The sequence below is a fragment of the Neltuma alba genome, unplaced genomic scaffold (genome assembly GCF_004799145.2).
Source record: "Neltuma alba isolate B1F8T4 unplaced genomic scaffold, ASM479914v2 tig00011656_pilon, whole genome shotgun sequence".
In the NCBI taxonomy this organism is placed as follows: Eukaryota; Viridiplantae; Streptophyta; class Magnoliopsida; order Fabales; family Fabaceae; genus Neltuma; species Neltuma alba.
In genome coordinates, this window is record NW_021636302.1 from 751,925 (window position 1) to 773,518 (window position 21,594).

General features: G+C 30.5%; 1 protein-coding gene across 1 annotated transcript; it reads left to right on the forward strand.

The window, feature by feature from the left end:
- Nucleotides 1-1,259: 1,259 nt before the first annotated feature.
- LOC114716426 (peroxidase 12) lies at nt 1,260-3,158 on the forward strand. The gene is made up of 3 exons (XM_028901431.1): nt 1,260-1,616; nt 2,048-2,242; nt 2,338-3,158. The coding sequence occupies exons 1-3, from the start codon at nt 1,302-1,304 to the stop codon at nt 2,959-2,961; spliced, it is 1,134 nt and encodes a 377-aa protein (XP_028757264.1). The 5' UTR covers nt 1,260-1,301; the 3' UTR covers nt 2,962-3,158.
- The last annotated feature ends 18,436 nt before the right edge of the window (nt 3,159-21,594 follow it).

Below are 21,594 nucleotides of genomic sequence, written 5' to 3' on the forward strand. Positions count from 1 at the left end.
TTTTCTTTCTGTTTTTTGGATAATGTATTTGTTTTCTTTTACTGTTGTGTTCTTAATTTTTTATGGCCCTAAATTATTCTTGAGGTCATTATTTTTTGAATTTTTAAATTTTCAGAACAGATTTATACTCAAAAAAACTTCTAGGTGCCTAGTTCTTATTGGTGAAAATTTTCAGAATAAATTTACACCATAATCCATTATTGTTTATATAAAGGCTGTTATTCTTTTCCATGAAATTAAAAACACAGACGAACCAAGATTTTTCTATATCAGGAGTTTGACAACTTCTAATTAAAATTTTGGATTCTAATTATAATAAAAAAAATATTGGGTTTGCTTGGGAAGTTAGAACCTGGAATTTCCCTCCGATGAAAAAGTCCCTGATTTCAAGCAAACGTCTTCCCAGTTCCTATCTGCCTGGCATTTATCAAATAGAAGTTCTATTTTTTTTAAGGAAAAAAATTACCACTCATTGTCTATCTCGTCTTCCCAAAAAATTTCATATTAATATTGTTTTCTCAAAATTATATGTGGTATTTTTTATATACTTTAGTATTTGATGTCATAATTTTTTATGTGTTATTGCCAAAGAACCTTATAATATCATAAATTATTTTCAAAGTATAACTTATTAGGCTTGATGCCAGTTTCACTCGATGTTGGTTCTTGCTGTATTAGAAAATTTCCTTTGAATTTTGTCTCGTTTACCCTTAAGTTTCAATGTATTTTGAAAGTGATTTCAATTCTAATTCAAGTAAAAAAAAAAAATTGTTGGCCAAAAAAGGTTCAGAGTGTTCTTTTTTTGTGGAAATTATATTCTGAAACTTTAAAAGAAGATTAGCACGCATGACCGGAAAAATTTATGTCAAGACTGATTATGTGTTTTCATATAATTGTCTTTTTACTGTTTGAAACATTTCCATTAAAAGACTTAAAAAAAATTCATTTTAATAAATTTAATATCTTCGACTAAGTGTAATAATAAACCAATAAAAATCATATTTTATTAATAAAAATAAAATATATAATTTATAAAAGGGAAGTAATTAGCAGCTTTTTATTTTTTAAAAGAATTTCTAGTGGAATTTTTTTACATTATTTTTACCAAGTTCAAGGAAGTTTCCTACAATGTTCCAGGACTCGAAACACACGCCTTTCCATCTGTCAAGCATTTTTACTCTAAATCAGACTTTTAGAGGCATCTCAGCCATAACTTCTTCCTCTTCTTGGTCAATAAATAGAAGTCTTTGCGTCTCCTTTGTGCCTAAGTTTCTCAAACCAAAGTCTCTGAAATCCAATCCATGGCTTCTACTTCCAATGGAGTTTCTGTTCTCTTTTTCACTTCCTTTCTTCTTCTTCTTCTTCTTCAGGTTTCCTTCATCCATGCCTCTTGTCTTCACTGTGCAGCAGACTCTTCTTCTTCTTCATCCTCCTCCTGCTCCAACTCCAATAATAATAGGCTTCCTTTAGTGAATGGACTCTCATGGAGTTTCTACGAATCAAGCTGTCCCAACGTTAAATTTCTCATCAGATCACACCTCAAGAAGGTCTTCACAAATGACATTGGCCTCGCCGCTGGCTTGCTTCGCCTTCATTTCCATGATTGCTTCGTTCAGGTAACTTGATCATCTTTTTATCTGTTCCTCTGCTTTTCTTAACAAGCTTGAAGCATATCATCCAAGTAAATCCACTGTATAGTTTCTGATCTTGATGAATATTTGGGCAAACAGTACTGTAGCTTAGCGTTAAGTTTAAACACACATGTTTCATTCCTTTTCTTTCCATTGGCTTAGCTTTAAGAGCTATTGACTTCTCTGCCCAAATCAGAACGAAGAATTGAACTGTGTAACAAGCAATATATGAGCTTTATTTCTTAAACATGAGTCAGAACTAGTAGGACGGTGAGAAGCGAGCTAATAGCTTCGTGTACACCTAACGGTCATGCACACAAATATATATATATGGAGAGAGAGAGAGAGACAGAGACAGAGACGGAGATACAGAGAGACAGAGAGAGAGCTTTAAATTGAATATTATTTTATGGCAGGGTTGTGACGGGTCGGTGTTACTGGATGGATCAGCAAGTGGGCCAAGCGAGAAGGAGGCACCACCGAACCTGAGCTTGAGAGCTCAGGCTTTCAAGATCATCGAAGACCTCAGAGCTCTCGTCCACCACCACTGTGGAAGCGTCGTCTCTTGCGCTGACATCGTCGCTGTCGCCGCTCGTGACTCCGTTTTCCTGGTACGTGCATCGCTTCTCCTTCATCTCACTTTCATATCATTGAAATTAAAAAGAAAAAATATCTCTGACACTTGTTGAATTCTCTTTTCTCCCAGTCTGGAGGACCAGAGTATGAAGTTCCGTTGGGAAGACGAGATGGCCTGACATTCGCCACAAGAAACGCGACATTGGCGAACCTCCCGGCGCCGACCAGCAACGCCGGAGTCATCCTCGAGTCATTGGCCACGAAAGGCTTCGACCCGACAGATGTTGTTGCCCTCTCCGGCGGCCATACCATCGGCATCAGCCACTGTACTTCCTTCACCAATAGGCTTTACCCTAACCAGGACCCTGTCATGGACCAGACCTTCGCCGACAAACTTAAGCTCACCTGCCCCACCGCGAACACCACCAACACCACCGTGATCGACCTCCGAACACCTGACTTGTTCGACAACAAGTACTATGTGGACCTCGTGAACCGACAGGGACTCTTCACCTCGGACCAGGACTTGTTCACTGACGAGAGGACGAAGGAGATTGTGACAGAATTTGCTGAGAACCAGAGCCTTTTCTTCGATAAGTTTGCGGACGCTGTGGTGAAGATGGGTCAGCTGGGGGTGTTGACAGGTAATAATGGAGAGATCCGAAGAAATTGCTCAGTGAGGAACCAGGATTGCGAATCTTTCTTACGGATGTACCAGGTCGAGGATGCTGTGGAAGACAGGTCGGAGCTGTGAGTCGTTGTGTTTTGTCTATGGACATGGTACATAGGGACGTCTACTTAGGTTGTGTGATGTGTTTTCTAATTATGTATTCACTTGTTGATTAGGATTATCCTTTGTTTCATCGTAGCGTGTTTGATCTAGCAGACATTTCACTTGCTGTCTGATAATAATAAACATGGTTTAATTATAAGATGGCGGTGTTTCTGTAATTCAGGGCTACTGTGCAGGATCTGGGGGACCAGTTTAACAACCTTTTTTTTTTTGTTTGTTTAATTTGTAAGATTAATACTCTTCGCTGAGACTATATACAATCATCTGATACACGCAAAGTAAGGCAATCTAAATCTAGAAATAAAATAGCAAATATCAGAAATAATTAAGTAAAGGAAGAAGAGTTTGGAGGCATGGGGTTAGACCCGACCATTTGGTCTGAATTATCAATCTGAAACCCAATCTGACTTGATGTCTAACCGTATCCAATCTAGTCCAATTATGTGTTTTAGCTATTTTTTGTCTGGGTTGAATTGGATCCGGTTTTTTTAATTGAACCGGATCAGCCTAAATCGGGTTTTTTTCTTTTAACAACCCTAGTTTGAAATGAATGAATTGACCTCTTTATTTAAAAGAAAAAGTTAAAAAGACTTTTATCATATTGTACTCTTCCCAATCCTATTTTCTAAATATAAGATTCATTATTCTGGCTTACCCTAAATATAATGTTTGTTCACTCTTTTTTCCTCTATATATAATACCCCTATTTATTGATGAGGCATTTGTATATTTACATATTTTAATGTCATTAAACAACCAGTTTATTTTTTCATAAAATAGCATAAATTTTCTGCACATTAATTATGCATAACCAACCAATTTACCCTTCTTCTTTCTTAAAATTCTGTGAATTGATTAACAAAACATTGTAATAGGATGGAGAGAATAACTATTTGGCGTTAATAGGACAGAGTCGTTAGTTTACTTTACATTGATTTGAAATACAGTTGACTCTTGCCAATTTATTTTTTGTTACAACTTTTGCCAAATTAAAATAAGCGCGTGACGGACGGTAGAATAAATATCACTTTTCTGGTCTCCTTCCCTTTATTTTTTTATAAGGAACAACTACTGTTCTCTTCTTATCCCTAAATAGAAACAATATTTATAAATTGTCTTAAATTTTTATTACAAATTTTCTATTTTTTTCTCATTAATTACTTATTTTAATATCTAATATATTTATTACTATTTTCGGTCCTTAATATAAGAACTCGTTTGACTTTTATTTTGGTCATAAATATAATAATCCAATATACTTTATCTTTTATATTTTTTTTTTCAAGGTAGTCCTTCTACTAATGGTGGTTCTAACCAATACACTTGATGAGCAAGGATATTTTAGAAAAGACAACACTTATTTATTACAAATAACTAACTTAACTAGTTTTCTTAATTTACTCAAATTAGTCAATTAGCTCTTATATTAAAGATCAGAAGTAGTATTTCATTTCTCAAACCATCATCTCTTTCCATGCACATTCTCACTCTTTTATAAATAAAATTATTTTTGAGAAAGAACTTCTAATTTCTACCTGTTTATTATCTTTAATTAACTTTTTTCCCCTTATTTGATGGAGTCTAAGGTTATTTATCAAAAAAGACGGAGGCAGTATTTTTCAGCCAACTAGTTCTAAGCCTAATTAATTACCGCTGCCTTAAGTTATCATTTTTTTTTTTTGGTTTTTTTTAACTATATACTAATAAATATCTCTCCACGCCTTTGCAAGCTGTCTAAGTTATCTTTCGGGTCGCACGACAAATGTTATTTAGGGTAAAGCATTGGTACACCTTGTCGCACCCTAGAACATTTCCTCAATTCTCATCCATTTTCTATCTTGGCAACAGAGCCATAGCAATGCATCTTCCGCCAATCCCTTCGTGAAAAGACCTTTCCTTACCCTAACTATAAAACCTTTATATTAAATTAATCATAATAGAAAAGAATTAGACTAAAGTCTAAAAATACTACTATAATTATAAAGAGTTTGACTTATTTTAAAAGCCTCATAAATTTACACAACAATAGTCAAGACTTAGGGCACAAGTACCGCCCACCAACCTATTACTAACATATCACAAGAATTAAGGCACAAGAATGGTAGGAGCTAAACCCAACGCACAATGCTCACACTTGCTTAAATCTAACAGTCTCAAAATCATAACAACCATCAAATATAATAAGAGTTTTTTTTCTCGAAAAGGTGATAAATGTGGATCCACAAGATTCATACGTAAGAAATCCTACGACCTCTGGCCATTGAATAAATATCTATCAAAGTACATAATCCAAATTGTATAATTCCATCCATGTCATTCCCTCCATTTTTGGTGCCATTTTATACAGAAAAATGGGAAAAAAAAAATCCTATCCCACCAAGCTTATAGTTATTTCATTGCATAATTTCGTAATATCGGTTGAATTTTTCTTACATCCTGTTAAATTCATTACTTCCAAAAATTTAATTCTTTATGATAATAATTCCTTTTTATTGAAGAGAGATTTTCATATTTTTCTTAGGGCAAAATTCAATCTATAACTTATTCTATTCAGTTTTTTCCGAAATCAGCTTTTTACTGATAAAATTTGCCTTTAAATATTTTTAAAGATAATCTCTGTATCTTTAGAGGTTGGGAACTATTTTATAATCCATAATAACCTCTCAAATAATTTTTCTCATTCTTAATAAATTATTGAGACCTCTACATATTTTAAATAATTCATTTTAGCTAATTTTTTTAATTAGTTAAAATTTTAGGAAATTACAGAAAATTTTAAAATTGTTACGAAACTAGAAGAAATAAGGAGACTAGAGAGTAAAAAGGAAAACAAGAGATAGAGAAGACGATGGCTTTTTTCTCATTCACTTTGTTTCATGATACAAATGCTTTATGCATAACCTCTATTTATAGGCTTCTAAGTATTGAAGTCCTATACTTGCGTTATAAAGGAATAAAGAACATCATCATGGCATTAACAATGAGAAACTTTTCACAATCATTCATTAGACAAGTTATGTAGTTCATGACATTTGAAGATGAGGAATCTTATGAAAATTCTAAGGATTAGCTGTTATGGGCATCCATTTATGCAATATTCATAATACTTCCCCTTGGATGTCCATAACTAATATTGTGCCTCATTAAAATTTTACTAGAAAAAACACATTTGGACAAAAATCTAGTAAAGGAAAAAGAATACATAATATTTACTCCCCCTAATGATAACATCATTTTATATCTCTAATTCTGTGCATTCCAATACCATACACTAACTTCTCAAATATTCTAGTCGGCAATGTCTTGGTAAACAAATTAGTAAAGTTGTCGTATGAGCGAATTTGCTGAACATTTATATCACCACTTTTTAAAAGATTTTGAGTGAAAAAGAACTTTGGAGAAATATGTTTTGTTCTATCTCTTTTGATATATCCTCCCTTTAATTGAGCTATGTATGCTGTATTATCTTCATATAATACTATTGGAATCTTTTTTTTCTAGGCAAAAACCATAGATTTTTTTTGAATATGTTGAATCATTGACCTCAGCCAAAAACATTCTTGACTTGCCTCATGAATTGCAATTATTTTCGCATGATTTGATGAGGTAGCTGATAAAGTTTGTTTTGTTGAACGCCATGAAATAGCTATACCCTTACAAATAAATAAATATCCTGTTTGAGACTTGCCTTTATGTGGATCTGATGAAAATCCTATATCTGCATAGTCAATTAATTGTGATTCTGATTCATAAAAGTAAAATAATCCTATATCAATTGTCCCTTAAAGATATCAAAATATATGCTTAATTCCTTTCCAATGCTTTCTTGTTGGGGAAGAACTAAATCTTGCCAATAAACTAATAGCAAATGCAATATCAGGTCGTGTTAAATTAGCAAGATACATTAATGCACCTATAACACTAAGATATGGTACTTCAGAACCATGAAGTTCTTCCTCATCTTCTTGAGGGCGAAAATGATCTTTATCCTTATCAAGTTACGACCATAGGGTAGGTAATGGATGCGCTTTATCCATATAAAATCGCTTTAATACTTTTTCAGTATAAGCTGATTGATAGAGGAAGATTCTATTTACAAAGTGCTCAATTTGTAAGCTGAAGCAAAACTTTGTTATTCCAAGATCTTTCATTTTAAATTCTTTCTTTAGATAATCAACTACTTTTTGAAACTCTTCGAAAGTGCCAATTATATTTAAATCATCCACATAGACAACAATTATAACAAAATCTGACCCATTTCTTTTTATAAAAACACAGGTAAATTGGATCATTTTTATACCATTCTCTCAACAAATATTCACTAAGCCGGTTATGTTAATGACAGCTTCACCTAAGAGGAGGGTGAATTGGGTGAGATATAAAAATTTGACATAATAAAACAGTAAACCAATTAAGCAGGGGAGAGAGTAGGTTAGGAAGATTTCACTAAAGAACGAAGACAAGGAGTTTATACTGGTTCAGTCTCAACAACTTGACCTACGTCCAGTCCTTAGAACACCTCTGAGATTTTCACTATGTTCCTAAGATTAAACGGGCTCTTGGTGTCATAGTACAGTAATTGATTTTCTTAATTACTCCCCCTATCTACTCATAAGGCTACAATGCCCTCAAGAGTCCACACTCTAGAGTTACTCTAAAAAATGAGTAAAGAAAGATGTATCAAGCTCTCTTACAGAGTAAATGAATATTAAACACTAAAGCTTGATAAAAAATAGAGTATTAAATGTAACAGTAAATTTCTTAACAGATGGTAGCTCGTGTAATTAATACTTCATTCAATGCCCTACGCACTTTTTATAGTTGGAGAAGTTTAATTAGCCATTAGACTAAAGAGCTTCTAGCCGTTGGAAGATCGCTTGCGCGTGTTCGGAAGTTACAACGGTAGTTCGCCTTTAATGCTTTTGACATGGTAGGTTAAAGGCTACTAAATAACCATTGAGTGTCATAATCTGTAAAAACTTTTGACACAAGTAAGTCTTTTTGAAGAAATTTTGTAAGGATAACAGAATAAGTGATGATCATTGACATTGATACAATAGATTAGAAAGCATAGAATCAATCATCAGATCCTTCAAATGTAATATGAGCTTACTTGATTGATGTCTAGAGCAATGAATGGTTGATCGATCTGGTTAACAATTAAATACCAGGAAAAAGAACTCAAACAGGTATATATATTTATCGAGTAGATTATGGATCAATAGATTATTGAACACATGATCGATAAATAATGAAATATGAATACAGTGAGCTCTAAATGGATTGTGCAAGAATAAACTCTTTAAGTTATGTTTGCCTTCAAATCCTTTCAATAAAGATTTAAGTCTAAAAGGAAGGCTGAAAAAAGCTTGAAGATAAAGAGATAGAAGATTTTGAAAGATCATCGTGAAAGGTTGTTATGAAATGAACTGGTTTAATGATCGAACAACTGATCAAAGATTGTTTGATCAATCAAATTATCGATAAAGCTAAGTAAGAGAGAAATAGATTTGTAAAGTGTGTTGATCGATTACTTTATCGATAAATGGTTGATAGGAAAAATGATCGATAAAAGATTTCAAAGAAATCTTCTTAGTGGAGTCACAGAATAGATGATGATCAAGTAAGTGATCGATTAATGATTAATCGATTAGGTGATCAATAAATGGTTGTTGAAATTTGTCTTTAGAAAAGACTAAGAAAAAGACTTTGATTGATCATGTTATGTGAAAAGAAGAGGAAGAGGTCTAGATGATTGATCATTTTATCGATAAATGAATGATCGATTAGGTGATCTGGAAATAGCTCAAAGTAGATATGTGTAGTGAATATAATTGATAATCGATCATTTTGATCAAATGATCGATAAATGATTGATCGATTAAAGATCTTAACAGAATACTTAAACAAAACATATTATTGATAAACCAGTAAGTTATCATGCAATGTTTGAACAGGTTATCAACTAAGGTATGATCGATAAATGATCAATAAATGGTGAATTAAATAGAATATAAAATGAGTAGGAAGACTTTACCATTTATCTGTGTTCTTATTGATAACTAGTTGATTGATCAGGTGATCGATAAACGCTTACCAAGATTCTGTGGCTTTTTTTGACAGTTGATTGAACACTAAATTATCGATCAATTGATCAATAATTTTCTACAAGCTTTTACATTAAACAGTATTATCGATGATCGATCAACTCATAAATTTTGAATTATTTATCATGTTATCAATCAAACTTAGTGCTAAGTTACTAAAATACAGAGACAATTTATCTGACACATGATCGATTAACCTTTGATTGATCAGGTGATCTATTATCAATTACATTCAAAACCTTAAATCTAACAGGTTATACCACATTTTTCCAAATTATTTTAATCCATATAAAGATTTATGCAAACGAATTGCATAATTTTCTCGAGAATTCTTACATGTTTCTGGAAATTTAAATCCTTCAGGGATTTTAATATAAATCTTACCATCTAAAGAACAATACAAATATCCTGTAACAACATCTATTAGACGCATTTCAAGCTTTCTATGGACTACCAAACTAATTATATATCTTAAAGTGATTGCATCAACCACAGGAAAATACGTCTCTTCATAATCAATACCAGATCTCTGTGAAAATTCTTATACTACGAGCTACGCTTTATATCTAACAATATCATTTTTCTCATTTCGTTTATGCATCATGACCCATTTGTACCCAACTGGTTTTACATTGTTTATGTGAACTACAAGTCTAAAAACTTCATCTTTTGAAAGTAAATTTAGCTCTGCTTGAATTGTATCTTTCCATGTTGGCCAATCATTTCTATGTCTACATTCTTCAATTGATATAAGTTCAAGATCCTCATGTTGATTAATTATTTCAACAGCAGCTATATGAAAAAATGTTGTTGACAACTATATTTCTTGATTCCATCTTTTTCCTGTAATAATATAACTTATCAAGATCTCTTTATTGTTTTTAGGTACCTGGGTCTCTTTAAGGTCTTTTGATTAGTTATGTTTCGATCCTCTCTCATAGGACTTGCCTCCTCAATTTGACTATTATTACCATCATGATTATTTGCTCTTTTTTTCTTTCTAGGAGTTTTATCTTTGGAACTGATTTGTTTACCCCGCTTTAGGTGTGGTTTGGTTTTACTTGCACTTTGTAGTTGTCCTGCCAGGACATCAATTCTAATCAGAAAATTTCCAACTGGAATGTGAGATTTAGTAATTCTCTTAGGATTAGTAAATGCATTTGGCAATTGATTTTGCAAATGAATTATTCTTTTAATTTCAAGTTCACGTTGTTGTGTATGAGGATCTAGATGAGATAATGATAATGCTTTTCATGTGATTTCTTTATTCAGCTGCTTATTATCTCCCCCTAATATTGGAAAAATTGTCTCTTTAAAATGATAATAATCAAAACATGCCGTAAACAAATTTCCTATTAATGGTTTTAAATACTTGATTATAGAAGGAGATTCGTAGCCAACATATATTCGTAACCTTCTCTAAGGTCAAAATGTGCCGTAAACAAATCTCTTATTAATGGTTCTAAATATTTGATTATAGAAGAAGATTCATAACCAACATATATCCCTAACTTTCTTTGAGATCCCATCTTTGTGCGGTGTGGTGGAGTAATAAGGACAATACCTCACATTAAAAAAATTCTAAGATGGAAATATTTGGCTTTCTACCAAACACCAATTGTAACAGGGAGAATTCATGGTAACTTGTTAGCATGATGGGTATAATTGCTGCTGCATGTAGAATTGCATGTTCCCAAGCTGAAATGGGAAGTTTTGTTCTCAAAAGTATTGATCTAGTAATCAATTGGAGGCATTTAATGAATGACTCTGCTAGGCCATTTTAAGTGTGGACATAAGCAACAAATTTTTCTACTGTTATTCTACTACCATTATCAAGATGAATTTTCTTAATTGCATGATCTTTGAAAGTATGCTCTTAATTGAGTTATTTAAGCAAGTAATCTAGCAAATGCTAAATTAAGTGTTGATAACAAACACATATAGGACCATCTTGTAGATACATCTCTTAAAACCATAAAATATTTGAATGGTCCACATGGTGGATGGATTGGTCCACATATATCTCCTTGGATACGCTCTAGAAGTGCAAGAGATTCAACTCCTATTTTTGTCAATGAAGGCCTTATAATTAATTTGCCTTGAGAACAAGCAGCACATGAGAAATCTTGAAATTGAACAATCTTCTGGCTCTTCAATAGGTGTCTATATGAATTTTTAGTAATTATTCACATCATAGTTGGTTTGGGATGGCCCAACTAGTCATGGCAAATAATAAATATATTTTTATCAGCAAACTTCTAATCTACTACAGCATTTGTTTCAATTATACTAATATTTTTATAGTACAAATCAGAAGATAATGTCAATAATTTTTTCATGACACATTTTTCTCCATGTCTTACCATTGTAACATATAGATATTCAATGTTCTTCTCATTTATAGTCTCAACATGATATTCACTTCGACGGATATCTTTAAAACTTAATAAATTCCTTTGACACTTAGAGGAATATAAACCATCACTAAAAACATTTTATTCCTCTGGGTAATGTTATAATTACTCTTTAGAAGCCTTCAATTAGTTTTGTATTATCTGCTATAGTATTTATGCTTGCACTATTTATTGTAAGATAAGAAAAATATTTTTTTATCTTTGAGTATGGTGTGTATTGTAGCACTATCTATGAGGCATATATCTTCATTCTTGTGCCTAAAAAAAGAAAGAGAAACATCCATATTCTTCACCAAAAGAAAAAAAAATTCATTAATATAAATTCCAAGTACATCATGATCAATAATGCTCTTAAAAGAAGAGAAGGAAATAAACATAAATAAAACATAAAATAAATTAAAAAACATAAATAAAGCAAACTAAAACATTTTCTTTATCCAAACTCTTCTAATCATGATTCCTAAAGAAATCAGCCACCTCTAAATTTGCCATAGCATTAAAGCCATTAACATCATCATTCTTATATGCAAAATTTGCCTCCACATCATCAGCTTGAAAAGTCAAATTTGCTAGATGCTTAGGCATATGACAGGTACATGACCAATGTCCTTTCATACGACATTGGTAACATTGATTTTCAACAACTCTTGAAGGGTCATTCTTATCTTTCTTTTGGCCATCACCAAGTTTCTTCTTTTGGTGGATATTTGGGTCATAATTGTTGTTTCCACCACTATAATAACAGTAATTAACACGTCTCTTGCCACGACCACGACCGTGTCCATGCATATGATAGTTATTGCGTATAGTCATATTCGCTTCAGGGAATAGAGCTAATCTAGTGGGATGAATCTCATGATTTTTCATTAATAGCTCGTTATTTTATTCAGCCACAAGAAGATGTGATATCAATTCAGAATATTTCTTAAAACCCTTTTTATGATATTACTGCTGTAGGAGCACATTTGAAGCATGAAAAGTTGAAAAGGTTTCTTCTATTAAGTCCCCATTTGTTATTTTCTCACCACATAATTTTAATTAAGAACTTATTTTGAAAACTGCTAATTATATTCAATCACATTTTTAAAATCTTAGAGCCTCAAATGCATCCATTCATAACGAGCTTTAGGCAAAATTACTTTTTGTTGATGATCATATATTTCTTTTAAATTATTCCACAATTCTAAAGGATCTTTTATCATTACATATTCAACTTTCAGCCCTTCATGCAAATGGTGGCATAGGAAAATCATGGCTTTAGCTTTGTCTTGGCTAGTCACTTCATTTTCGAGTAAAATAGCATTTCCTAGACCTTTGGCATCTAGGTCGATTTTAGCATCAAAGACCTAAGACAAGTAATTTTTTCTCATGATATCAAGGGTTGTAAACTGGAGTTTGATAAGATTGGTCATGCATGGATCAAACTAAAATGGTGATAACAAAATTAGCATTATAATAAAATTGATGAACACTAAACGTAATAAATAAAATATTAGGATTCAAAAGTCACCCATAAATAAATTATTCCTTAAAAGTTATAAACAAAAATAAATAAATACATAAATACATAAATAAATAACAACAAATAAACACATATGAAAATGGAAAAAGATAAACAATACAAATAATTAGTTACAATACATAATATAGAGACAATGTATATAAATATATATAGAGGGAGGAGAAAAAGCAGTAATATAAATAAATATATAAATATTACAATATATAATAGAAATTAAAAATAAAGATAATGCTACAGTAAAATAAATATAAATTTATAATACAAATAATAAACAAACCTATAATTATATAAATTACATTATATAGTCACATATAGTACTATTATGCATTATGATAAATAAATATAAACAACATATATAAATAACATAAATAAATATAAACAAGTATAATGAGAAAAGAAAATATAAACAGTATAAATTATATATACATATATGTGTATACGAGAGTTAGTACAACATAAATAAAATATTATAAAACAACATAGATACCAAATAAAGATGGTACATAAATTACATCAATTATAAAAAAAAAGAACATAAATAACATAATATTTCACAATAAAACAACATAATAAAATGACTTAAAACAGAATGTTAACATAATATAAAATAAAAAAGGGAGAAAAACAAAATAACATAATGTAACATAAAATAAGAAAAATAAAAATATATAATGTAATGACAAAATTAAAATGTAAAGAAAAGAACAATAAAATAACATTATATAATATAAAACATTATAATTGAGAAAGAAGATAACATAAAATTAATATGTAGCCAATATATAGATATATATGATGATGGTTAAGTAAGAAGATAATTAAATGATGAGAAGAATACATTATCTTACAAAGAGTTTATACCTCAAATTTTCAGAATAAGATCGTGCTGATAACGTGTTATAAAACTAAAAGAAATAAAGAGATTAGAAAGTAGAAAGAAAAACAAGAGATAGAGAAGACAATAGCCTTTTTCTCATTCACTTTGTTTCATGGTATAAATGCCTTACGCGTTGCCTCTATTTATAGGCCTCCAAGCATTGAAGTCCTATACCAAAGTTACAAAGAAATAAAGAGCATCATAATGACATTAACAATGAGAAACTTCTCACAAGTTATTCACTGGGGAGGCTATATGGTTTATGAAACTTAAAGATGAGGAATCCTATGAGAATTCTAAGGATTGGGGGTTATTCAATATTCATAAAAAACAAATTATTTTCATGTTGTTCTCATCTTCCAAGCTTCGAATACTATTCTAGATTATTTGTTCTATTTTATGATTTTTTGGAGATTTATAGGAATTTCGGGCGTAATTTCCTTTTCTACCATTTTTGAATCAAAAATTTTCGAAATGACTGATTTAACCAAAATTTTATATCCTTTTTTGAGTAATTTTGAAGGTTCGTGAAGTGTTCCACACACTTCTTATTTGTTTTTGAGCCAATTTCTATCACTGTTCTTTTGTATTCAATTTATATTTTTTCAAATGTTTTTGACGACTCTTATTCGATTTTTCACTTATTTTGGATAATGAAAAACTAGATATTACAGGAAACTTGATTGATATTGTAGGCAAATGAAAAGAGCCAGAGGCACAAAGAAGAAAAATAAGTCAAAGAACCTTGAGAAGCATTCTGAGGAGCTTAAAGTTAAGAAGAATGAAAGAATCCAAGTCAAGAGAAGAACCTGAAGGAGTCACCCTTTCTATATTTTTTGCCATGGCACAAGATGGCCTCCACGCTGGTGAAGTTCTCAAGCTCATAACACCCCCTCTCTGGATTCTTCACCGCGACGAAGAATTATCTTCAAGGACCAAAAATTATAATTTCAACCAAGGCCTTCTCTTCAATCACCATTCCTGCATTTTCGATTCAGATCGTGTCGTCCATCAGCATTTACTATTTCCATAATTGCGTTCCAAATCCAATCCGCCATCGTCCTTCTCTGTAGCTGCTATGGAAGAGTTAAATTGTAGATTCGATGAAGTTAATTCAGCCACCATGAGCAGCTAATTCTCTACAGCTCCTAGAGTGAAGATTGCGGCCAGAGTTCAGGTTCTGCAAGGGGAATACTCTGTTTCTCTCTTCTAAATTCAGACTGGTAGTTCTGAGTTGAATTAGCCTTTCGATTGAATGTGTTGTTATTGAGAGGAACCTCTTCTCTTATAATCTAGTCACATTTGCTTCTGCTTTACGTTGCTGAGTTGATTTTGTACTTTCAGACCGTGGAAACAATTGATCCATTACACGTGGAACTTGATTAAGTTTTATATTTATGGTTTGATTGTTTCTATTGTCAGGAAGCTTGTTTGAGATCTGACGTGATTGTAAGAGGAGGCCAAGTGGTACTGTAAGGGTGTGATAGAGGCCGAAGATTAAAAATATAAACAGTAGCATTGGGTCCATTTTAAAATGCATTTGGTCTTGACATAACATAGGCAAAGCATTTCCATCATTAATAATTTGGTATGATGTTTAATTGGATTCTAATCCTAATTCATTTGAGCTCCACGAAGAGAAAACCTATGTCTACCCTATCCAGCATAGAGCTAATATAGTTTTAACTGAATGTGATGCGACTGAGCCTTGTCAATATCTTTTTAATAAGATGTGTGTATATACAATTTTGTTCTCCCAATATAAAAAATGTGACTAATGCAGAGATATTCATTTTTTAAAAAAATTGTGTTAATTGGTATAATTTTGAATCGATTTTTAAAAAAAAAAGTCAAACTAAGATGTTTCTGGAAGATTTTAAGATATTTCTTAATTTATACAATTTAAATATACGCACACAAACATAATAATACTAGGTTCGAGTTTAGAACTTTATCTAAATATGATGGTATGCCGCCACTAGAACAATTTATTGTTGACTAGATTTCAAGATTTTGGTTTGAGTAAACTTTTAACAATACGGTTATACATGAAATACAACACAACTAGTGTAACACCTCACATAATTAACCATATGCTAAATAAAAATACTTTAATAGCCCATAAGTATTTCTCCAAACAAATTCTTGAAATAACTTAAATAAAATAAAACATTAAAGTTTTATAATCATGGCAAATAAAATATAATATAGTATGTACTTGAGGGGGGTAACGTCACAACTTATAATTACATAAGGGGTTAAAACATGTCAAATAGAGCCACATTACATAGCATTGGATTTAGAAGATTTAATTTTGAAAAATTCTGTTGTCAAGTTACTATTCATTTAGTAACCCTAAAATTTTTGTCAGTTTTAAAAATGTATAACTAATTCTAAAAAAATAGAAATAGTATGGTTCCGGTCTCTATTTGAAGATCTTTCATTTCTTTATATAGGAAAAATACCCATTGATCCATTTCTTTTTTCCATTTGGACTCCATTTCATGTGCAAAATGTACTATTTATATGATCAATTTTTAACTGCAAGATTTCTATCATAACTTAAAAAATTCATAACTTTCAGCACATAACTCTAAATTAGGTAATTTACCACTTTATTTAAAACTTGGAATGTGTACTTTGGGCATACCAAATCTCACAACCAGATTCAATCATTTGATCATACAAGTCGTGGTCATAAAACCATGGTTTTGCTTGCCTTATCAACCTTTCTTAGGGCATTATCTTAGGAAATAAAATTCATGACAATGCAAATTAACAAAATACTATTCATTCTTTCTCATACTCATGCACTAACCATGGTTCCCTAGAGGTGGGTTTATAGTCTAATACAAGCACTTCAACTAATTCACAAATTTAAAAACATAATTAAAAAACACGTAAGTTTAACATTTTATAAAGTCCTTAATTAAATCTCAAAAATAAAGTTCAACCATATCATTGCATATAACATAGCATAACATAAGATATCATCACAACCAATGCGAGTTAACATTAAAGTTAGATGTTCTTGCTACCTCTTTTCAAAGTTTGATCCTTGCCTCTCCTTCCTTGAACTTGAGGCTCTTCTTACAAATGTTCAACTCTTATTATTCACATAATAGGGGCATTCTAAGTATCAATTCAAACAACTTCAATACTAAACTTAAACCCTAACCCTTAACTTTGATTTTTAGGGTCTTAGTGTCATCTTTCTTAACGTAATTCCTATATGCTTTTCCTATTTAATTTTGCATGTAGAATCCATATTTTAACTTAGAATCATCAAAATCCAAATCTTCACTACTCAACCTGCTTTGGCCGAATGTATAGGGTTTCAAGGTTTAAAATTTTCATTTTCAATTTTAATACTTCCAAACACCTTTCCTCATTATATCCCTACACAATTTCACCTTCTAAACTCATTGGAAGTATCAAATTAACATGAATCAAACTTTAACCCCAAGAATCATATTTGGCCGAATAACATGCTCTCAGAAATCAATCATAAAATATTTCACAAATCATACAACAACAAAAGATTCAAGCCGCTTTCAAATATCTGATCATCATACTTACTTTAAATCAATATTATCTCAATCCATACCAATTTGGGCAGCAAGGAGACTTAGGGTTTTTAGCTCTCAACTTCCATCAAAACCATATCTAAATCCAACAATCCATATGGCAACATAAACGATGACAAAGTCCATGATATTACCTTGATTAGATACTTGAATTTACCTAGGTTTTTCTTGTTCTTCCTATTCTCCTCTTCATCCTTCCTCTTGGCCAAATTCTTTCTCTCTTTTTCTCTCCTCTCAGCCAAAAATTTCCTTGCATGGGAGGGAAGGAAGTATTTATAAGACTTGCCTTAAAATTTACGCCATGATTAAAATCAAGTTACCATGCTTACTCACCATGACATGTGGCTCTTGATTAGGCTATAATTCCCCATGATCTAGCCAAGTGTCTTAGCTTGTTGGAGAAGACAAGGTAAGTTTATTTCCTTCCAATTGTACCCTTTGATAAATGCTTTTCTATCCCATTTTGCCCTCAAAAATTGTTACAATTCCAACACTATCCTTCTTACAATAATTGGCACCAAAAATAGAGGGAAAATGGGAAAAATTTGTCCAAAATAAATCTTAGGTTATTCCTCTATTAATCTTATAACATTACATTGTATTGAGTATTTTTTCAGGTTCAGACTTTTCCTATAGCACTAACACATGTTTGGTAACACTTTCTTGTTATGTCATGCCCTCTCTCATCATAATTAACTTCATATAATACCAATAATAAAATACAGTGTGCTTTTAGGGTTCATGTGCTCCAGACAAAGCATTAAATTATTTAATTTCACTGTGACTTTGATTAATTACTTCCTGATACTTCCTAGTTTTGAAAATTCCTTTCTCTGCTCCAATACTCTTCTTTTGTTGGGGAAAAGTTTCCTAATTTTTCTCAAATAAAAAATCAGCCTGTAAATACTTCTATTCAAAATTCTCCGATACTCTCCTTTGTTTAAAAGTCAGCTTTAAATTTCTTTAAAGCGAATCTCTATACTTTTAAGAGTCAGGGATAATTTTACAATCTATCATAATCTTCATGCTACTTTTTTCTCATTTCTGTCTAATTATTTGAGGCCTCTACATAATTAATATAATTGATTTTGGCTATTTTTTTATTTAGGTAGAATTTTCATAATTAAATAAAATTATTTAATAATTTACTTTCATCAAATTTTCACCTTTTGAGCCTCAAACACTACTCTAAGTCTTTCTTTCTATTTTCTATGAATTCCTAAGAATTTTCTAGAATTTCTGGCACATTTTTAAAAAATGCCCTTCACAGACCAAAACTTCTCAAGTTTGCAGTTTGGTCTTTGTCAAGGTTTTACTTTAAAGGTCGTTTCATCTACATCTTCTTTATCCTATTTTGTCCCTAGTTTGTCCTAAATTTCTCTTGTCATTAGCTTAACATGTAGGATGTGACAAGGAGCATATAAACCTTCATGGCTCATCAATGTCTCCCCTTGATTTCTATTAGATTCCTCACTTGAAAATGTTAATATAAGAAATGAGATCTAATGTCTCAATAACTACTGAAATTCTAACATATACAGACAAATCATATATGATTAATCGAAATCTGATTATACGTACATATGTTTGTGTGTGGATGTTACAGATTTTTATATTCAACTCAATTTCACTTTTAATTCAATAATATATCAATCTCAAATTTCAATGTATCTAAAAATAATTCAATATGTAGCCTTTCTTATATCACTGTTCATCCTTATATTGCTGACTAGAGTCATAGTTTAACACAGAGTTCAAAAGAAACTAATCCATTTTATTGGGTCATTCTAAGATCACCAATACTTGAGATATATCCGGTCAAAGATATAGAACTCAAGTTCAGACTATGGCTCTGCTTCTTTACAAATAAGAATGGGCAGATATCACATGTGCCATAATTCCAATGAATTCCCAGTCAAAGGAAAACATGAAAAAAGGGGCCTTGATAAGTGCTATCCATTGTACACCGAGTGATGACATACCATGTGATAATTGTATATCCATGCATATTTCCTTTTATTATTAGCCAAACTATGTATATGTCATATACAGATAATGTTACATTAAAAATACGTCTATAAATATATTATTATTCTAAATATGATAACAAAAACATTTTAGTATAATTTAACAATATAACTCATTAGATTATAATTTAGTTAAAATATTCAAATATTAATAATAATTAATAGCAATAATCTTGAATAAAAATAAATTTATTAAAACTCCATTTCTTTGAAAACTCAATGCACACACATAATTTAGTATAATTTAGTTGGATCAAAAAGTTTATCTACCATGATATAATCACAAACAATTCACATGTATATACAAAAAAATTTCAGAGTTACTTGCTACCTTTTAGCTTACAAATAGTCACAATGATTACTCCAAAATTCTCAATGAGTGTTTATGAAATTGCACATAAATATTTATTAATATATGACTTATAACTATTCTAGAATTACCCTAAAATTCTAAGACTATCCTCTAAATTAAAATTGTATAAACATATTAACTCTCATAGGTCTAACTATTTATAATAGATACAATATTATTTGGAAATAACAATTTTCATATAAGACAATATTGGAACTTAATAACTTAAATAAATATATATTTATTACCCAAAATTCTAATCCCACATTAAAATCTCAATTATTTATTCTAGTCTCATTTTAAAATTTTTCCCTCAACCTAAACAGCTCCTTTGAATTATAAATGAGCTTTAATTTTATTTAATTTCATAAAATTCTCAGTTTATAATTTCAGTCACAAGCTTAAGAAATTTTTTTTAACAAGGTAGCTTTAACCTATGCAACACTTAAATTGTTGAAAACCTTAATAATGTATTAAATAATCTAAATAAATTACTTAACTTAAATTTAATCCGTATAAACATTCTATATTGAATAATAAATTTTTCTGATTAAAATATTAATTTAAAATTCTCAAAAACAATTAATGAATAAATATAAACAGATTAAAATTTATTAATAATTTATTTTTAAATTTCTATGATCCTATGTTATCAAAACTCACTACTTATTCCATACCAAAATCGCAAAATTTTCTTGCAAAATGAAAGGAAAACAAAAGGTCTTGAGTATTTAATACCCTCACATTTAATTTTCCTCCTCATTTTTCTTTTGCCTTCGTCTTCCTCTCATTTTCCCCTCATCCTATCACCTCCTCCTATTTGTTTTTCAACAATCTTCTCCTCCATTTTTCTTTCTTCAATTAAACATTTTCCACTGTCGGTGGAAAAGGTGGGTTGTTTTTTCTTTTTTGTAATAATAATATTTTTTTTAAATTTTTTAATTATTATTTTTATAATTATTTTTTATTTTTAATTAAAAAATAATATGTTACAACTACATTAAGGGAAAACTATTATACTATATAGATGATGAAGTGTAGTGAATAACTAGCCTATTATTTTTGTCAAGTTATTTATAATTTTTGTTTAAGTATTCACAACACTTCATTAGCTATTTACTACAATAATACATTTTTAAAATTTTAAACTTACTAAAATAAATGAATGACGTTGCTCTTAAGTTACTAATAACTTTTGTTTAGTTATTCGTACACTTCATTAATTATTTATTTTTATAGTAAGTTTAGTAGTACCCGTAATTAACAACCACGTTTTTCAAACTTCAAATTTGTTGAAATAAATGAAATGAGATCATTCCTTCTAGTTATTTGTAACTTTTGTTTAACTATTTATTACATTTATTAGTTCTTTATTGCAATAGTTTAGCCACTAACAACCATGTTTAAAAAAACACCTCATGAATTAATTTCTGATCAGTATTATTTACTATAATTTAATGGCTGTTGACTATACTTAAAAAGCAAATGACAACACATTTTTATAGTAATTTTTAATTTGAAAATTTGAAATTCTACAAGCATGTTTTTTTTGGCGGGATTTTTCCATAAACATAAAACATGATTTATTATTCAAAGTGTATGTTACACGGATCGAATTAAATTTCATTATTCAAAAGATTCTAAATCATTAAAAAAACATACATTTTTCAATTCCCAAACCCTCAACAAATAAGAGCAGATCAAATCC

Coding starts and splice junctions, on each gene's coding strand:
- LOC114716426 (XM_028901431.1), top strand. CDS start 1,302: ATGGCTTCTACTTCCAATGGAGTTTCTGTTCTCTTTTTCACTTCCTTT. Junction 1,617..2,047: donor TCCATGATTGCTTCGTTCAG/GTAACTTGATCA, acceptor ATTTTATGGCAG/GGTTGTGACGGGTCGGTGTT. Junction 2,243..2,337: donor CTCGTGACTCCGTTTTCCTG/GTACGTGCATCG, acceptor CTTTTCTCCCAG/TCTGGAGGACCAGAGTATGA.